This window comes from Ictidomys tridecemlineatus, chromosome 1 (genome assembly GCF_052094955.1).
Source record: "Ictidomys tridecemlineatus isolate mIctTri1 chromosome 1, mIctTri1.hap1, whole genome shotgun sequence".
Classification (NCBI taxonomy): Eukaryota; Metazoa; Chordata; class Mammalia; order Rodentia; family Sciuridae; genus Ictidomys; species Ictidomys tridecemlineatus.
In genome coordinates, this window is record NC_135477.1 from 162090780 (window position 1) to 162112250 (window position 21471).

Here is a 21471-nt window from a genome sequence, read left to right on the forward strand (position 1 = left end):
TTTCTGTTGTGTTTATAGTATTGCTGAGTATGTTTGCTAGTTAAGCACTGATTTAAATTGTTTTAGATATATGCATATCAGTGTTTGTTATCAGGGAACACAGTCTCTCTTAATTCTTCCTGGTTTTACCCCAGCAGAAGCCAGATGAAGAAAGCATCTCAGTTTCATTTGGAATGCATAAGATAGTGTCTCATTTGGAAAGTACTGTTGCACAAAATGTAATGGTCTTATCTCCAATTGCAATGACTTCATATCTATGAACATGGTGGTGTCTAAAGAGTGATGATGAAATCTATATGTAACTCATTATTGCCATTATTTTTAACAGAGTGATTCTGAGCAAGATAATGAGTGTACTTCTTGTCTATTTGGTGCATTCCATTTAACCAGAAAAAAAAGAATAAAAGGATATGTAAAAGGTAAGATACACATAGGATACAAAATATAATAGAGAGACTATTGCCAAAAATATGAGCACTAGCATCAAGTAATTGTTCAAAGAATATGTCTATTAAATAGCTAGCAAGGAAAAAGGAAGATAAAAAGTGGCATCTTATTAGGTCTCATTCACAGGTTAAATTGGGAGTATTCCTAAATGAATACAATTGTGAGTTGCATTTAAGACATGCTTCTATCACAGGTAAATCTAAAATAAGAAAAAAGCAAGAAGAAGATGTAATGAAGACCGAGAAAGACAGTGAGTACATGGAGTCAAAAAGAAAATGAGGAATAAGTTTTACCAAGGAGAGGGCAGGAAATTCAAGCCACATATGAGAAGGGTAAAGAGCAGGGTTTTTAAAATGTGGGAAGAATTTGTGAGTTTCAAATTCCAAAGATGAATGAAGGGGATAGTACATCTTTCTGAACCTTTATTACTTATTCACACTTGGAAATGAATTGAGGAGTAAACACTTGATGCCACAAAGCTAAGTTTATTTACCATAAATGATTAGGCATGTACAAAATTTAGTGACAACATTTTGCTATACCCTAGGACAAAAACACAGGTAAGAAACAGCATATAAAAAAGGTGAAAGAAGTACAAATAGTTGTGGAGCATTCCCGAAACCCACAGGTATCTAAAATTAATGTTGGAAAAAGATTACAGATTCTTCTAAACTTGACTTTGAAGGGATATCCTAAGGTAAAATCCAGAGCTATATTCAAATTAACTTAGAGTAATTGGAAGCTGACATATTTCACACTGGAACTCTGAAAACGTAAGAAATCATCTCTTGGGTATCATGTCCAAAATCTCATTCTGACTGAGCAAGTCTTTCCTTCTCTATGTCCATTACATTCTATAGTGATTCCAAAGATCCTGGTCTCAGGCAGGGAATGCATGTCCTTTTGAGAAATATGCAAGAACAGCTAAGGGTTCCTATAGTTTAGGACACAACCAGATCAATTGCAAGGATAAATATTGAGTTCATTCTATACGTGTCTCTTGAGAATTGAGAGGGACTCAAAAGTCTAAGATGAAGAAATTATATTTCTATGATAAATTTGTTACATTGCCAGGAAAGAAAGTGGCAAAAATCCATTCAAAGAATTTAAAATGGAAAGAAACAAGCCTCCACTCTAGGGTTCTTTTTGAAAAGCTAAAGGGAAGGGATAATGAAGGAGGAATCATGAAATTTAGCTAGGAAATATGAGTAAATGGAGAGAATACTCTTAAGGTCTTTAAAGTTTGTCTCATTTAATATCAATATTTGATGGAGAGATGATTAGAACTAGTGGGGCCTGGAAGAATAAGGGCAACCTAAAGCTGCCAATTTCTCTCCTCCATATGTAGCAGGCCCCACAACATGTGAGGCATCCATATATGTCATTCAGAAGAGCAACATTGAATTTTTGAAGAATTAATTGTTTTAAAGAAAGCTAATATTTTCATTCATACTATTCTTATCATTAATATATTTTGTTTAAGCCATTATTTTATTGGTGCTTTGTTGGGAAACCATGTTGCTTACATGCCAAGAATCCACAGTACTGCTGAGATACCTTCTGAACTCTAGAGGACAAATGTTCTGAACTGGGACTTTTTTGAAAATACTTTAAAAGCCTTGTAGATATGCCACATCAGACTCAAACTGGAACCAGAAATCTTTATGCAGTTTACTCCTCAAAAACCAACATCATTACTTTTATTTACTAATTTCTTCAAAACATAATATTTTATTGATATCTGCAATTTCTGCAAGATTTCAGAACAATTTTTTGATGGACTAATCTGAATCCTTTGTGCTTTATCATATTTCTTTTTTTCATAAATGTTGGATCACTTTCTTCACACAACAGAGGAAAAATAAAATTGGTATTGGTAGAGTCACCTGATACAGAAAAGGAAGATATATCAGTTTCCCACATGGGTATGGATAAACACCCAGATGGTGTTAGCTGACTGTAAACACATACATCAGAAAACCCCCCATGATGAGCAAAAAATTATATCTTCCCCCAGATTTATATCACTACTTTAGACTTGTTAATTATAAGGCAAATAAGGGATGGGAAAAGTACTTATAATAAAATGGATGAATAGATTCTGATAAGATTCACTAAAGATGTGTACTGCCGCATTTTAAAAGCTTTGACATTGAATTTCTCAGGGGTCTTCTTTCCTCCTTTAAATACAGTTCATTCTGCATCTCGACATAATTGTATAATTGATCATTTCAAAAATGATCTTTCCTTTAGAAACTTAACTGCAAATATTACTGAACCTACATTCCTGGTTTTGTTTTAGTACTTTGAATCTTGTGACTTTACTCAATACACATGTAATTCATTTTACTGCTTTTATATAAAATGAATGTGTTATTTATTGGCAAACAGTTTTCCAGAAATTTTGACTGAGTGGTAAATCAAGAATATGCTTGCACATACCAATGAAGTGTTTGCTAATCATTCTATGACATATTTTATTTCTTTATTTTACTAAAAAAGGTCTTTTTGCATGCTAAGCATTTGCTGTCTCACTGAACCTCTCCCACAGACCTCTCTAATTCTCTAGTGGGTTTTCTAAATCCAGGTTTCAGAAAATTGTGCACCAAGCACCTAAATGAGTTTCTTCAACACAGGAAGATATTTTTACAGAAGAAACTACATGTTACATGAAAACAACATTCACAGTTCCTACATTTTATTACACATCTCATTTGAAACCTTGTGTTACAGTCAGGATCTCAAAGCACACTGAGCCACTTTCTTTCTTGTTCATTTAATTAAAATGAGTTCCATAAATCTCACTGAAAATTACATACCCTCTGTATTTTTGGAAAAATTCCATCAAATCAGGCCTGCATCAATTTTCTAGTGCACTGCTGCCTTCTTATTTTTCATCTCCATTCATGCACATGCCACTCATGGTCACATGCTTATCACATTGAGGTTGGTTTTACTATTTATGCATATAGTGCATATATGACATAACACCTCTCTAAAACATGGATTCCCAAGCATCTTAAATTTACTAAGAATCTTTCTTAATACAAATGTTTTCTCACTGTGTATTTTGATCCCTCTCTCTGCCTGTGATGTCCTCTGGCAGTTCTCCTTGCCAATCCCTATAGTCAGTCAGGCATGTTACATTTAAGCCCTGTGTGTATGTACAGTCTCACATACCCTCAGCATTTCCTCCCTCTGGCGGATAACCTCACTTTTTAAGTCTCCATTAACCTCTATCTCTAGAAAAGACATCATCCCTGACCCCTATTTTCTCCTCTAGTTCTTGCTACAAATTCAATTACAGGTGGAAATAAATAAAGATTTTGACAGTAAATGATATAAAAGCAGTCACCTCAAGTCCAGTAACTGATGAACTGGGTAGGAAAATGAATACTTTACAGCTCACATGTTTATTACTCAGTACAACAGTTGTAATCTGTCTGAGGTACTCCCAAGGAAAGAAAACCAGTTTGTCAGGAATAACAGGCATGAATGTTTTGCAAGACAGAGGCAATTTTGATTGAAAAATATATGAGAAGAAATGGAAGCTAAAAAGAAAAATAATATGGAATTCATTCTATTAAGGTGTAAATGCAATCATTTATTTGGAACACAATAAAGTACAATGGATTTTTAAAAGTTAATAATTGAGGAAGAGAGAGAGTAAACAGTGTGATGATTACAGTGTACATAGAAATTTAATATTTTACTGTGAAATTTTCATTCAACTTGAATGGAACAAGTTGTGAGTTATTATGGGCATCATACATGGTGAATACCTAGTGTCTCCCCACGTGGTTTTCTGAGGTATTGGAGCAGTAAAATTACTCTTCAATGATGTCAGTATGCATGGGGTTCAGAGACACACATCCATAATTGCAGGTACTTCAGGGGCTGAGGCAGCCTCTCAGGTTTCCAGCAAACCCAGTAATTGAAAAACACCCTGTCTCCCAGTATAAAGACTTGGGATCTGAAGTTTGCATTATAGTATTTTCCAAGAATACACATGTTTGAGTGTAAAATACATAGGCCCACACACAAACAGCAATAAAAATTTCAAACATGATGTATATTTTTCTAAAGTAAAACTTCAATAAAAATTTAACTGGACAAATAAAATTATATAATTATTAGTACTCTTCCTTTTTATTTGTATAATGTGTCTTTCACATGAATTTTTAAGTAGTTTATCTGTATATTTGTCAGCAGAGTCACATGTGGGCGGATCACCTGATACAGAACAGAAGAGGCTTTATGATATGGATAATACTGCACATCACCAGCAAAAGGTAGGCATATGTGTCAATTTAAATTCCTGGTCATTTCTTTTTCCTGCTTCCAGATGCCAATTGAAATGACCTACTACAATACTCTTTGAAAATCCAAACATAGTAATTAAATATTTAAGTACAGAGAAGTTAACTGGTCATCAATATCAAAATACCTTTAGCAATCAAGGTGGATGCCAGATAAACTTTATGCAAGCAATTGCACTAATATTTTCCAATAAAGTTTGCATTTCTATGTATGTGACAGCCTTAAATGGTGAATGATAAATTGGAGAATATCATACAAGTTGAAACTAGGATCATGCATACATACAATGACTGCTGAACATATTCATGTAAAAATAGCTTCATTCCCAAAGGCTCAGTGTTTAATTTCACATTAGCTGTCACCAATGACAAGGTTAAAGATTTTATTCTCCATGGATTCCTGTGTCTTTACTGAAGAAGATACCAGACTCAAATGAGACACAGAATTGCCTGTTAATGGAAAATGATTTAGGATGGGTACTTTTCTGTTAGTATACATGCAATTTCTATTGATTTTATGTCATTTCCCTTCAAGAAATCAATTCATTTATTTAACATATTTTTTCTTAGTATCTAGTTGTTGTTAGACCTAAGTCATTGGATGCAATTATTGAGAAATCATGAAATTTGAGAGGTGTATTTTTTCCTCTGTTCTCATGTTGTCTGTGTTAGTAGATGGTAGATTTCCATGCATTTGAATGGATTTCTGTTCCATAGTGTCTCCTGGGTACTTGTAGTGTGCAAGTTTCTCTTTGGGATGTTTCCTGGACACGGTTTATAGATGAGGATCACATCTGAAAAATGAGCATGTTTAACATGTTACTTTCACTCACAAGTATCTCTATAATGGGAGAGTATCACAGAGCCACCATCACCTTGCCAGGGTAGTTTCCTGCTCAGAAGGTGTAAGCCACCTGGGAAAAAAGAAAGTCTCAAATAATTAGTAAAGAAATAAGAGCCAGAGCCAGAAATTAAGTTTGAAAAGGAAAGCAGAGCTCCTGAAATGTTCCCCAATCCCAGTAGAAGCTGGAACTGAACAACTAGAAAAAGGATCAAGTTGTTTATTTAAGGGAGAGTAGATCAAAGGCAGAGATAAGTTTTTAGCAGGAGGAATATTGCCTTTTGGTGTGTTAGGGTTCTTGCAGCAATGAAGTTGATTGGCATCTTGACAGGCCACACCCAACTCTGAAAGGCTGTGTAGCTGTGTGGCTCCAGCTGGTCCACCCATCTCCAGTGCAGTGCTGAACCTAACACAGCTTTGTTTGTAAGAAGTCAGTGGCTTCTAAGTCAATTTTCTTCACACCAAGTTCATATTGGCTCCTGTCAGGAGAGAATAAACTCCAATAATGATCACAGCATAAACCAAAATATGTATCCACTGTACATAAAATATATGTTTTAAATGATCTCCAGAACAGCACAAAATGATGAGATGGAGTAGGAAATAACAAGGTTAACCTGCAAAAAAATTATGTCCTGCTTATAATATAATTATTGAAACATATTTCAAAAAAGTAAGTAGAGTGAAAGTGGTGAGAGTAAGCAGAGTCAGAATAGGAGAAGAGGAAAAAATGCAATAAAAATGAGAAATGAAAAGATTTAAAATGAGAATAAAAATTCTCTCTGGCTAACAAAAAAATGAATGAATGGAATAAATCTCTCAAATAAATAGAAAGAGAAAAATAAATAACATGGAAAACTCATAGAAATTATCAAACAAAAATATCAAAAATAATAATAGCAAAAGCTTTGAGACTCCCTAATAATAACACAGTAGAAAAGAAGATATTTCTTTCTGTCCAGGATTTCTAATTTTACTCACACATAACTTTGGGGGTTTCTGGGAAACAAATATTATTCAACACTTTATTTGTTCTAACTCCAAATGTCCTAACCTGTTATTTGCATGAATAAGCTGAGCTTCTCTGCTCCTTTGTCTCCTACCACATACAGAGAATGCTGAGGGAACTTAGCAATTTCAAGGAGAATCTCACCATCATTACTTGTTAATCTACTCAGAAATGTGGGGCTATCTAATGTGTAAACTTCCTGACACACACTCTGGTTCATGGAGCCTAGGAACCAGTATGTAATGCAGACCACCTGATGGATTCCTGTAGTCAATGGTCTAAAGGTGGGCAAGATTCCATGTCTCTGAGGGGTTTCCTGGCAACTTATTGGAACATGGGAGTCATAGCCTTCTTTTGGGAACTGAAGGAACATACCATTGCACCTGACAATTCCCCAGCACTGCTGGATTCTTGTGTCACTTGAATTCTCAAAAAGCAGTCTCCTTCACTATCAGTATTCTAAACCACCTATTTAAAGAGGCAGTGCTCTATGAAACACTATGCAGCTAACTGTCCCACAGACACAACACATGTATTCCTGATGAGAATTTTCAGCTCATTCCTATCACTATCCTGAGAACATATAAGAGGGTGAACCTCCACCATTCTGTGTGGAGAGTTGGCTATACATCTGGGAAGTTCAAACATGCAATGGTTTCAGATCTTGCCCACAGAGTTACTACAATGGAACACTTCTCAAAGATGTCTTCCCTCAGGATTTTATTGTAATTCCCTGGATGGTGTCTACAATATTAGTATGGTGATCATATGGACAAAAACTTGAAGTGCCTCTCAATTGAGTGGCTTGACTATACATGGTGTGTATGCACATGTATGTAGTTTTACAGGAGAGCAATTTTTACCAGGCATAACCTTGGAACTTGCTGTCACAGAAAATCAAACAACATGTTTCAGTGAAAGTTTCAGAAACTTTTAATCTTCAGGCGGACCACAGAACTAAAATGTAGCAGCCCAGAGCTATCAACAGATCTATGTCTCAGTTTCAGTTTATACCACTCTAATACTTGTTTGTTGTGAGTACCTCCATTAACTACTGTCTGTTTCAGAGGACCATCTTATTAAAAAATAGTGATGAAATTTTTTTCTGAAATCTAGGAAAAAAGTATGGATAATGTGCATTAGGTGATGAGGCTCTTGAATATTGCCTAGAATATTTAGCAGTATTTTGAATACTGGTTGATTCACCTTAAAAAATTCAACTCCCTACTTTGCTTAGAATGTTGTATTTGAACTGAGAGAAATCTACATTAGTTTCCTATTTGTACTAAACTATTTTTCTTTATATACTTAAGGAGATTTTGCTGTTGTGCCTTTTGTATATTAGAATATTTTAGGGCGCTGAATTCACATAAAGGATTGGGATTCATTTTGACATAGTAGGGTACCATGAATAAGTATATTACTACTTATTCATTGCTACTTATTCAGTGCTAAGTGTCTTTTTGGTTTTTTTTAATGCATTTTACTGTTGGGGGGTATCAGAGTTAGTTCCAGAACTTTACAATCTTGACTTGCAGTGCTAAAACAGCAACATTCATAAATCACATGTGCATGCTGGTTTTGGTACACTGGGGTTCTGATCGAGGAGTAGAAAAGTTGGGTCAAATGGCAGTCATATTCTTAGAATCCTGAGGAATCTCCAAAATGCTTTCTAGTGTAAATGTGATATATCTGTGAACAATTTGTAATTCATGATTTGAGAACTTCCTATTTTTTGCTTTTTGCCATTGCCTAATTGGGTTTGTGAGACTCCTCAATCCTCTAGAAGGGGAATTCATTGCTTGCACATCACTAGTTTTCCCTGGCACTGTTGCCATCTATTTCTTCTATGAATGCATGTCTTGTTTAAAAAGCCATGATTACTGTGTTGCCCACAGAGGTACTACAATGGAACACTTCTCAAAGGTGTTTGCCTTCAGGATTTTATTGTAATTTCTAGGATGGTGTCTACAATATCAGTGTAGTGATAATATGGACAAGAACTTGAAATGCCTGTCAGCTGAGTGACGTGACCCTACATGGTGTGTAGGCACATGTATGTTCATCTGGTCACTGATTCCTGTTGAGGGTCCCTAGCATTTCCACACAGGCTGTCCTATTCGTTATGCAAATTCATCAGTTTTTCTGATTCCAAACTTTGAAAGTAGTCAGTTAAGAAACTCAGTGTGATGCTGTTCTACTGCCTTACGATTTTGAAATTCCTATTAGTTTCTTTTTTGATGAAAAGTATTGCATACTCTAACCAAATTGAGTGTGCTTCTTTGTTCACATAAAATGTGCACTATACTTTATACACAACCAGAGATATGAAAAATTGTGTTCTTTATGTGTAATATGAATTGTAATCATTCTGTGATATGTAACAAAATAGAATACAAAATAGACACATTCTCTTATTGATGCTCTCTTCTTTTAAAATGAAATTTTGACTATCTAAACATTTTGCTTAATGAGGCAAATATTTGGAAGTCTCTGGAGACTCAACTGAAACAAGTCCAAGAGTATTTTCTTCCTACTGGAGGTGACCCATTGGAAGGGTCTTATCATAACAAATATCATATAAATGAATAAAACAATTGGCCCTTCATTGTTAGAAATAGTGAATCTGTTAAACATGAAATCTAATTCACAAAAGCATTTTAAATAAATTTTCTACTCTATTTTTAGATTTGAGTAAGAATGCAGAGCTTACTAATTAAGCACTGATGTTAGTTGTTTGGGATATATGCATATCAGTGAGTTTGTTGTAAGAGAACACATTTCCTCTTTCATTCTTCCTGATGTTCCCCATCAGTAGCCAGATGAAGAGAGGAGCTCAGCTTCATTAGGGAAGCATGTGAAAATGTGTCTCATATGGAAATATTGTTGCAGAAAATGTAATGGTGTAATCTGCAATTGCAATGTCTTCCTACTATAAATATAATGATGGTCAGAGAGGGATGCAGAAAGCTATATGAAACTTATTATTGTCATTATTTTCACCAGAGTGATTCTGAGAAACATCGAGAGGTGTGTGCTGCTTGTGTATCCAGTAAATTTGAACCAAGCACAAAGACAATAAATGGACATGGACAAGGTAAGAACCATATAGAATACAAAATACATTGGAAAGGGCATGGCCAAAAAATATGAGCACTGGCATACAGTACTTATTCAAGGAATATGTCTATTAAAATAAATAGTAGGGTTAAATAAACATAAGAAATGGTGTATTTCATTGCTTTTCAGCCACAGGTTGAATTGAATGTATTGCTAAAGGAATTGCATTGTGAGTTGCATTTGATACATGCTTCTCTCACAGGTAAATCTGAAATAAGGAAAACCACAGAAGAAGGGGGAGTGAAGACTGAGAAAGGCAGTAAGCACACATAGTAAAAACAATAGAAAGAATAAATGGTAGTCAGGAGAGGGTAGGAAATTTCAACAACACTTGAAAAGGGAAAAGAACAGGGTTTTCAAAATGTGGGAAGAATTTGTATGTTGCCATTCCCAAAGTTGAGTGAAGGGGAAAGTAAAACTTCCCCACCCTTTTTGACTTATTCACAGTTGGAAATAAATTGAGGAGTGAAGACCTGTTGCCACAAAGCTAAGTTCAGTTACCCCAAATGATTTAATGACATACAATATGTTAATACAGCCTTGGGCAAAATGATAGTGCAGAAACACCAAATGTAAAAGTAGAAAGAAGTATGAATGGTAAGTAAGCATGACCAAAATCCACAGATATCTAAAGTTAATCTAAAATTAGTAATGAAAAATGATCAATGAAGGTATTATACATCCTTATGAATTTTAACTTGTGGGGACATTTTAGGGAGGAATTCACAGATACATTGAAATTAACTTAGACAAATTTGAAGATGACAAATTTCACACTGGAACTCTGCAACTATGAGGAATCATCCTTTGGGCACCATCTTCAAACTCTTGCCTCTACTTGTCCATTAGAATCTAAGGTGATTCCAATGATTCTAGTGTATAGACAACATGATTTGCATCTGTGCATTGTGTCTCCTTTTGGGAAATATGCAAGAACTGCTATTGATTCCTACAGTTTGAGGACACAACCAGATCAAGTGCAATCATAAATCTTGCTTTCATTCTGAGCATGTCTCTTGAGATGTGCAAAGGACATAGGACTAATATGAAGAAATGATATTTCTAAGATAAATCTGTTACTTTGGCAGGCAACAAATAGTGGCAAAGATCCATATAAAGGGTGTAAAATGGAAAAAGAGAAGCTCCCACTTTATGGATATTTTTGGAAAAACTACAGGGAAGGGAAAGTGAGGGAGGAAATAGCATTTAGGTAGAAAATGCAAGTAAATGGAGACAATTCTAGTCAGATCCCTTCAGTTTGTCGGTTTTCAAGTCAGTATCTGGTTCTAAGATGATAAGAACCAGTAGCAGCTGGAAGAATCAGGGTAATGTACAGCTACCAATTTCTCCCCTTCTTATTTAGTAGGCACCACATTGTGTGAGGTATTCGTATGTGCCATTCAGATTAGCAACATTGCATTTTTGAAGGATTCATTACTTTAAAGAAGTCTAATATTTTCATTTATACATTTCTTATTAACAGCCTTAATATGTTGCTTTCATCATTCTTTTACTGATTTTTGTGAGAAACCATGTCACTGGACATGCCAGGAATTCACCATATTACTGAGATAAATTCTGAGCTCTAGAAAGCAGATAGATTTTGGGATGATCTGAGACTTGTGTGCAATTCCTTAAAAAGCTGTCTATATATGCCACACCAGACTCAAATTTTAACCAGAAACTTTTATTCAGTTTATTCCTCAAACACTAACACTATTACTCTTAGTGTATTTACCAATTTCTTTAAAACACAATGGTTCATTGGTATCTGATAACTCTTCAAGTTTTCAGAAAAATTTTTCTTTGGGATGGCCTTGTCTGAAACCTTTGTGCCTTATCATACATCTTTTTTTCCCATAGATGTCATATCACTTCCTTCATACAAGAGAGAAAATATAAAACTGATGGTGGTTAAACGAGTGGATAAAGGAAAAGGTGACACACCAATTTTCTACATGGGTATGAACAAACATTGAGATGGTGTTAGCTGATGCTCTCAGCACCTATATCTGAGCTAATTAGCTCAGAAAACTCTCCATGATGAGCAAACAATTATATTTTCCCTGGGAATTTCATAACAATTTTGGAATTATTAATTATAAGGCAAATAAAAATTAAGAAACGTAATAAAATGTATTAAATGATTCTGATAAGATTCACTAAAGATTTGTACTGCCACATTTTGACATTGAATTTCTCAGGCTTCTTCTTTCCTCCTCTGACTACAGTTCATTCTGCATCTTGACACTGGTATATATACCTATGTCTTTCTATAATTGGTCATTCCAAAAATGATTTTTCCTTTAGAAACTCAACTATGTAAATATTACTGAACCCATATTCCTGATTTTGTTCTAGTACTTTGAGTTTTGTGGCTTTACTCAACACACATATTTAATTCATTTTGCTGCTTTTATTGACCCTTCTTTGCACATAGATGTCCATTTGTTGGAGTACAGTTTTCCAGAAATTTTGACTGAGTTGTAAATCAAATATATACTTGCATATACCAAAGAAACATTTGCTCATATTGCTTTGACATAGTTTGTTTGTTCCTATTCTTCTCAATGCTGGGCACTGAACAGAATCCTTTTACATGCTAAGCAGTGATCTCCCACTGAACCTCTCCCACAGACCTCTCTCATTTTCTGGTGTGTTTCATATATCCAAGATTCAGAAAATTGCTCACCTTCTTCCTAAAGGAATTTCCTGAACATAGGAAGATATTACCATAAGAAAAACTACTTGGTAAAGAAAAGCAACATTCACATTAGCTGTAGTTTACTGCACTTCTTATTTCTTTACTGCACAGTCTCTATCTTGTTCCCTCTATCTGCCTCTACTGTCCTCTTGCTCTTCTCTCACCAATCCCTAAATCATCAAAAAATATGTTCCTATTTAAATCCTGTCTCTATGTACAGCCTTTCAGCTCTGAGTATTTCTAGCCTCTGGTGGGTAATCTCACTTCTGAAGTCTCCACTATCTCCATCTCTAAAATATAAATCATCACTAGCACCTGTTTTCTAAGGCTCTTATCACAAACTCAACTGTGGTGGAAATTAATACAAATGTTGACTGCAACATAATATAAAAGTAGTCCACTCAAGTCCAGGAATTGAGGAAGTAGACAGAAAAATGAATACTTTACATGTCACATGTTTATTACCCAGTTTGGAAGCTATAAAATGTCTGCTGTAGCCCCAGCAAAAGAAAAAAGACTTTACATTAGGAATAACATAGATGCTTCACAAGACAGACTGATTCCTAATAGTAAAAAAGAAAAGAAACAAAACAAATTTTTAAAAACTATGAAATTTGTTGATAAAGATGTAAGTGTGATCACTTTTGGAAGATATCACAAATGATGTACAATGGACATTTTTAAGTATAATATGTAAAATAAGAGATAGTAAAAATTCTGATGCCTCCTATTTCCATAGAAATATAAATTTTTCTCTGTGAAATTCACTTTCACCTAAAGTAGATCAAGCTGTGAGTTATTTTAGCATTGTACATAGTGACACAGGGTATCACCCCTAATTGATGTCAATATGTACTGGCTTCAGAGGGACATGTCCATAATTGCAGGTACTTAAAAGGCTGAGGACAGATCCCTGTCAGGTTTCAAGCCAACTTTGGTATTTACAGATGCCCTGTCTCCAAATATTAATCAGGGAATTTGGTATAAACACAATAGTTCTTGCCAAGGACATACATGTCCCTGGATAAAATACCTAGGCCTACATGCAAACAAAATAAAAATTTCAAACATGAGATATATTCACCTAAAATTAAGCTTGATTGAAATTATACTTGAGGAAAGTAAAATGATAGGATCATTACTACTGTTCCTTTTTACTTGGATTAATTGCCATTCACATTATTTTTAAAGTAGTTTAATACATTTGTGCATTTTTCAGCAGAGTCCCATTTGGGAAAGTCATCACACAGAGAGCAAAGGGGACTTAAATGTGCTGGGCACAGCAAAAAACAGGTATGTACATGTGTCAAATTCCAAATTACTTCTATTTTTCTCATTTTCAGTAGATCAATTAGGCCAAGTGAATTGAACTCATAGAACACTCTTTGGGGATCCAAACATCACAATTTAATATTTAAGTGTAAAGATGTTAACAGATCATTAATATAAAAATAGCTTTAGAAATCAAGGTGATTACAGGTAAGCTTTATGTTAGCATTGTTCCTATATTTTTGAAGAATGTTGGTGTTTGCCTCTGGGTGCCATCCATAAGTGGAGAGTGATAACTTGGAGACTTAGAAATAACCAGTTGAAACTAGAAACATGCTAAAGGCAATGACTCACTGAATCCATTCATGGAAAAAACAGCTTCATTCCCAAAGACTTAACATTTAATTTCACATTCCCTGTCATCTGGGCCAAGGTTTGCAAGTGTCTCCATTGAGGAAGGGAACAGGCTCCAATAAGAAACAAAACTCTCTCCTTATGGAATGAGAACACCTCAGGATGGGTATTTTTCTGCTAATGTACAAACAATACCTGTTTCCTATCCATTGTCTGCAAGAAATCAATAAAATTATGAAAATGTTTACTTTACCTCTTTATGTGAGGTTAGACCAAAGATTTTGGATGCTATTTTTGGGAAATTATGAAATTCTGAAGGGTTGTTTGCCTCCTGTTCTCATATGATCTGTGTTACTATGTAAAGGACTTACATGCATTTGCATGGGTTTTCATCCACTATTACACGTGGGTCCTTGTAGTGTTCAAGATTCTCTTTGGGATGTGTCCTGAGCAGGGCTTATATCTGAGTATCAGTTTCTAAAACCAGAATTTTCCACGTGCCAGTTTCACTCACAGGTATTTCTGTGAGAGTAGACAATAAACTCCCAACAATGATCACAGTTTATTGAAAAACACTTACACCTGTAAATAAAATGTATTTTTAAAATCATCTCTAGAAAACCACAAAAACAAGAGATAAAGCAGGAAATAACAATATTTGCCTGGCAAATAAAAAGAGGCCTTGGTTATAATTTTTAGGTCTTCTGTTAAAAATGAAGGAAAGTTAAAGAAGTGAGTATAACAGAGACCAAAGTCCTGGAGATGAGGGGGAAATGAACTAAAGTTGAAAAGAAAAATTTTAAATGAGAACTAAATTGGCCACTTCATAGTGAATGCACAGCCCCCTGAAACACACACACACACACACACACACACACACACACACACACACACACACAGACACACACACAGAGTAATGGAATGAAATTTTAAGAAAAAAAAAAGATTGAAGGTGAAAAACAAAATAATGCAAAAACTCTATACCAATAGCAGACAAAAACATATCAAGAACAACAACAGCAAAAGCTTCAGATTTCCCTTATACTAACATTATAGAAGATAGTTTGTCCAGGATTTCTAATTTTAGAAACCTATTTTAGGAGGTTTCTGGGAAACAAAAATAATCCAGCTCTTTATTTGCTCTAGCCCTAAAAGGCCTAACCTGCTATTGGCATGAATAAGCTGAGCTCATAGGCTCGTTGGTTCCCCCACCCCACCCAGAGAAATGAGGGAACTCTACAATTTGAAGAAAATCCTCACCCTTAGTACTTGTTCATATACACAGGGCTGTGGGCCCATCTAACATGGAAACTGACAAACACTCTGGCCCTTGAACCCTGGGAACTACTGAGTAATGCAGACTCCAAGAATTGGCTCCTATAGTTAGTGATGTAGAGGTGGGCAAGAGTCCATATCTCTAAGGGGTTTTCTTACAACCTATTGGAGCAGAGCAGGCATGATCTGCTTGCAGAATCTGTGATTTCTTCTGGGAACTGAAGGCAAACACTATTATACCTTATAATGCCCCAGCACTGCTAGATTCTTCTGTCACTTGAATTTTCAAAAAGCACTTCTCCTTCACTGTCATTATTCTAAACAACCATTTCAAGAGATAGTGTTCTGTGGACCTCTACTCAAAATAACTATCCAACAGGCACAACACATGTATTCCTGATGAGAGTTTCCATCCCATTCTAATTATCACTATCCTGACACCATTTGATCAGGGTAAACTTCCACCATTCTGTAAGGAGAGTTGATTCTGTGTTTTGAAGTTGCAAGACCTGCAGTGGTTTCTGATCCAGCACATAGAGTTACTACAATGGGACTCTTCTCCAAGGTGTGTGCCCTGAGGATTTTATTGTAATCCCCAGGAGACGTTCTATAAGCACCAGTGTGTTGGAAATATAAACAAATCTCCAAATGCCTCTCAGCTGAGATTGTTTACCATCCCTGGTATGGCTGCTGATTTGTGCTTTTAGAATGCAGCCTGCTTAGAGCTTCAAACAACACATTTCAATGAAAGTACCATGACTTTTTAATCTTTGTCAGACCATAGGTCCAAGCTGCAGCTACCCAGAGCTCTCAGCAGATCTGGTCTCAGATTATTTTTAAAACCCATATTAATTCTTCTTTTGGGTGCCTCCTAACTATTGTTTTGTGCCATGGTTTCATCTGATAGAAGTTGAAATAGGAACATATGTTTTTTCAGTTATCCCAGGAAAAAAGCCTCTGTGAGGTAATCAGAGTGAAAAAGATCCTGCACTTATAGTCTAATTCTGCCTAGGATTTTGGGCAGTATTTTTAACTTTGTTTGAAAACCATGCAAAAATCCAAGTCTCTCCTTTGCTGAAAATGTTGTATTTGAGTTGAAAGGAATCTATATTAGCTTCCTATTATCTCTCTAAAATAATTTTTATACAATTAAGAAGATCTTGGTGCTATAACTTTTACATGTTTGAAAGATTTAAGGCAGTATTTTAATACACAATATGAGGAATCATTTTGCCATAATGGTTTATCAAGAATAACCAAATTGCTAAAAATCAGTGCTGAAGAGGCTGGGGTTATGGCTCAGCGGTAGAGCACTCACCACACATGTGAAAGGCACTGGGTTCAATCCTCAGCACCACATAAAAATAAATAAAAGCTATTATGTACAACTACAAAAATAAATATTAAAACATCAGTGCTGAATATTCCATGTGTTTTCTTTAATTCATTCTTTGTTGGTGGTTATCAATTAGTTCTATAACTCTATAAATGTGACTTGCAGTGCTAAAATTCAAGTTCATATATCATGTGTGTATTCGATTCATACACTGGCATTAATTGGAAGGAGTTGGAAAGCTGGATCATATTCCTAGAATCTAAACGAATCTTCATAATGCTTTCCAGTGTAAAGGTCTTAATTTTCAGTCTGGCAGTCTAGGATTGGACTTTCCTGCCACATCCCAAACTGCACTTATTATTTGAATACTTGAAAAATGTAATTCTGACTGGGGGCATCTGAAATGCCAATGCAGTTTTGAATGGTATTTCCTTGAATTCTAGTGGGCATTTTGTAATTCCTGATTTAAGAACTGTGTATCTCTTGCTTTTTTTCCATTTTTTAATTGGGATAGTGACATACTCCTCTGCCTTCGAGAGGAGAGATTCACTACTTGTGCTCTGCTACTTTTTCCTGGAAATGCTGCAGTGTATTTCTTCAATGAATGCATTTCTTTTTTTAAAAGCCATGGATTCTGTATTTCATCTCATCACTGGTTCTCTGTCGTGGCTTTCCAGCATTTCCACAGAGCCTGACTTATTCATTATGCAGCCATGCACCAGTTTTTCTGGCTCCATCCACCAGTTCTTCTGGCTCAAATCTCTGAAAATACTCGGTCATTAAATAGTGCCTTCCTTCTATGGAATTCCAAGACTTTCTTCAATGAAGATGTTTGCATACTCTACCCAAATGCAGTGTTTTCCTTTGTCCACATTAATTGTAGACACATTTTTGTTCCAAATTTCTCTTCCTTGAAAATGAAATTTTCATGAAGTAAATACTTTACTGACACATATTAATTTTTGGAAGATTCTATGACTCAAATTAAACAATTCCAAGCATATTTTCTTCCTACTTGATGTGACACATTTGTAAGTTTCTTTCACATCAAATGTCATATTTTGACATTCAGTATTTAACCCTCCCAGGCTGCAGTTGTGGCTTAGTGATAAGAGTGTTTGCCTTGCATGTGTGAAACCCAGAATTTGATTAAGCATCACATAAAAATAAATCAATCAAATAAATGAATCATGTCCAACCACAAGAAAATTTTTTTAAAAAATTAAATTTAACCCTCCTATGTCTAAAATTTCAAATCTATATAACATCAAGTTCCAGCCTCAAAAGAGTTTTGATTATTTTCTACTGTGTTCTTAGTTTTGTTGGGGGAATGCACACATTGCTAGTTAAGCACTGATGTGAGATGCTTTGAATATATGTGTATCAGTGACTATTGTCAGAGAACACATTTCCTCTTTCATTTTTCCTGATTTTATCCCATGGGTAGCTAGATGGAGAGAAGAGCTCAGCTTCATTTGGGCTACATAAGATCATGACTCATAAGGAAATATAGTTTCACTAAATGTAATGGTCTAATCTCCAATTCAAAGACTGCACAATTGTAAATATGGGGATGTGCAAAGAGTGATGATAATATCTATATGTAACTCATTTTTTCATTATTGTTACCAGAATGATTCTGAGCAACATCAGGAGATGTGTGCTGCTTCTGAATCTGTTGAGATCTATGCAAGCACAAAAGAGAGAATAAGTAAACTTGGAAAAGGTAAGAACCACATAGAATACTAAATACATTGGAAAGAATATGTCCAAGAAATATGAGCACTGGTATATACTAATTATGCAAGACATGTGCATATTAAATAAGTAGTAAAGTTTAAGAAAAAATTGTAAGAAGTGGAGTCTCTCAGTAGGTTTCAGCCACAGGTTAAATTGGATGTATAGATAAAGGTACTGAACTGTGAGTTGCATTTGAGACATGCTTTTATCACAGGTAAATTTAAATAAGGAAAAGGCCTAAAAAAAGAGGGAATGAAGACTGATGAAGGTAGTGAGTACACATTGTCAAAAAGAATAAAAGTAAAAAAGAACCAGTGGTACTCAGGAGAGGGTAGGAAATCCCAACAATATGTGAGAAGAGAAAAGAATAGGGTTTTCAAAATATGGGAAGAATTTGGGTGTTTCCAGTTCCAAAGTTGAATGATGGAGAGGATTTAACTTTTCCACCCTTCCTGACTTACTCACAGTTGGGAATGAATTGAGCACTGAAGACCTGTTCCCACAGAGCTAAGTTCACTTTTCTTAAATGATTAGGCAGGTGTACAATTTAATGACATGCAACATGTTGCTACTCACTAGGGCAAAATTTTAGGGCAGAAACAGCAAATCATTTAGTTGAAAGGATTTGGAATTATTACTGGGCATTTTCCAAATCCACAGGTATCTAAAATTAACTTTGGAAAGCTTAAAGATTCTTCTAAACTTTATTTTGAGGGAAGAATCCACAGCTACATTCAAATTAACCTAGAGGAATTAAAAGCTGACAAATTTCACACGGACACTCTGCAACTTTTAGGAAACATCTCTTAGTGACCATGTTCAAAAACTTGTTCTGACTCAGTATGTTGTAGCTTCTATATGTTCATTATAGTCTAAGGTGATTCAAATGATCCTGATCTGTAGAAAAAATGATTTGGAACTGTGCATTGGATATCCTTTGGGGAACTATGCAAGAAACACTATCAGTTCTTACATTTAAAGACACAACCAGATCAAGTGCAAGCACAAATCTTGCTTTTCATTTGGAGCATGTATGTTGATATGTGGGAGGGACCCAAAGACTAAGGTGAAGAGAAGATATTTCTTAGATAAATCTGTCACATTGACAGGCTGCAAGGTGTGGCAAAGAGCCACACATAAAATGTAAAATGTAAGGAGACAAGCTCCCACTTCCGTGGGTTCCTTTGGGAAAGCTAAAGGGTTGGGAATGTGAGGAAGATAACATAGCATTTAGCAAGGAAATATGAGGAGCAGGAGAGAATTCTCGTCAGTTTGTCTGTTTCAACTCAAAATCCCAAGCAGTCATGATAGGAATCAGTTACAACTGGAAGAATCTGAGTAACCTGCAGCTACCCATTTCCCCCTCCATCTACATCCAGAGGCATCACAGTGTGTGAGGCATCCATATGTCTCATTCAGATGAGCTGTGTTGTATTTTTGAAGCATTCATTTCTTTAAAGAATGCTAATATTTCCATATTTACTATTCTCATTATCATCCTTAATATTGTTGATTTTATTATTTTATTGGTGCTTTGTGAGAAACCATGTCCCTGGACATTCCAGGAATGCACCATATGGCTGAGATAAATTCTGAACGCTAGAAAGCAAATGTTGTGATCATCTGGAACTTGCATGCAATTACTTAAAAAGCTGTCAAGATAAACCACATGAAACTCATTTTACAACCAGAAAACTTTTATGAAGTTTTCTCCTCCAACACCAATACAATACTCTTCTTGTATCAACAAATTTCTTTGAAACACACTAGTCTATTGATATCTGATAATTCTGAAAACTTTCAGAACACTTTCCTTTTTGGAAAAGTGACTAGTATTGCCTAGTCCAAACACTTTAGCTTTACTGCATATTTTTTTTTCAATGGATGAGGAATCACTGTCTTCCCAGGATAGGGCAAAAAGAAAGTAATTATTGATTAAACAAGGGATTCTGGGAAAAGAAGGTACACCAGTTTTTCACATAAGTGAGCAAGATGTGTATTACCTTTTATTCTAAACACACATATCTGGGCTAATTAGCTCAGAAAACTCACTCTGATGTGCACATAAGTATACCTTCTCCTGAAAACTCATTGAAACATTGGATTTGTTAATTATGAGGCAAATGAGGGACAGGAAGTATGCTTACAATAAAATGGATAAAATGATTCTGATAGGGTTCACTCAAGATATGTGCTGCCATATTTTAAACTCAGTTTCCTTATTACACTTCTCAGGGTCCTTTTTTCCTCTTCTGAAAACAGATTACTGTGCTCTTCAACATTCTGCATCTCTAGCATTCTATTAAAGACCATTGCAAAAGTGATTTTACCACTGGAAACTTAACTGCAAGTTTTCTGAAACCTATATTCCTGATTCTGATTTAGTACATTTGAGTCTTCTGTCATTGCTCAATATAAAGCCCCCAAATGAAAGAGGATTCCTAAAACTAAAGTAGTCTTCACCAATGCTAACTACCAGGACTAGGGTCCATATTCATTTAGTGTGTAATGAGGGTAGTTTTGTTATATTCAGATTTTTGGAAAGTAATTAATTTTAATTAGGTATATATATGACAGCAGAATGCATTTTGATGCATTCTACACAATTGCAGCACAACTTCACATTTCTATGGTTGTACATAGTGTAGTGTCATCATATATATACAGTACCTATGGTAATAATGTCCATCTATTCCACCATCTTTCCTGCCTCCACATACCCTCCCCCCTCCTCTTTGCACATTCAGATTTATTTGAGCATCATCTCAATCTCTTTTCAGTTTGTCGGGATTTATATGATTCCTGGAAGGTAAAATTCATCTTCTATGTTTATTTTACATTATTAAGTGCGTGCTGGATGGGATCAAATCTAAAATGTATATTATATCTTTTCTCCAAAAACATCAAGCCTATGAACAAAATCGAAGAAAAAAGGGTAAAATTGACGATGCAAACATGGAACTTCAATATAGGTAACTTTTGTGGTACAACTTTTCTAGAAAGCATATAATAAAACTTTTAAAAGGATAACAAACTATTCACACTATATATATACAC

General features: G+C 35.2%; 1 protein-coding gene and 1 long non-coding RNA gene across 2 annotated transcripts in view; both read left to right on the forward strand.

Moving 5' to 3' along the window:
• Positions 1–325: 325 nt before the first annotated feature.
• Positions 326–11688, forward strand: LOC144366587 (uncharacterized). The gene is made up of 4 exons (XR_013425654.1): positions 326–419; positions 4660–4739; positions 9623–9713; positions 11600–11688. It is a non-coding gene; the product is annotated as an uncharacterized LOC144366587 (long non-coding RNA).
• Positions 11689–13663: 1975 nt separating this feature from the next.
• LOC120885689 (uncharacterized) overlaps positions 13664–21471 on the forward strand; it is a 47735-nt gene continuing 39927 nt past the window's right edge. Inside the window, exons 1-4 of the mRNA XM_078022664.1 lie at positions 13664–13733; positions 18307–18400; positions 21195–21223; positions 21323–21386. Coding sequence (XP_077878790.1) covers positions 18331–18400; positions 21195–21223; positions 21323–21386 — 163 coding nt within the window. The 5' untranslated portion in view covers positions 13664–13733; positions 18307–18330. The remainder of the gene's footprint in view (positions 13734–18306; positions 18401–21194; positions 21224–21322; positions 21387–21471) is intronic.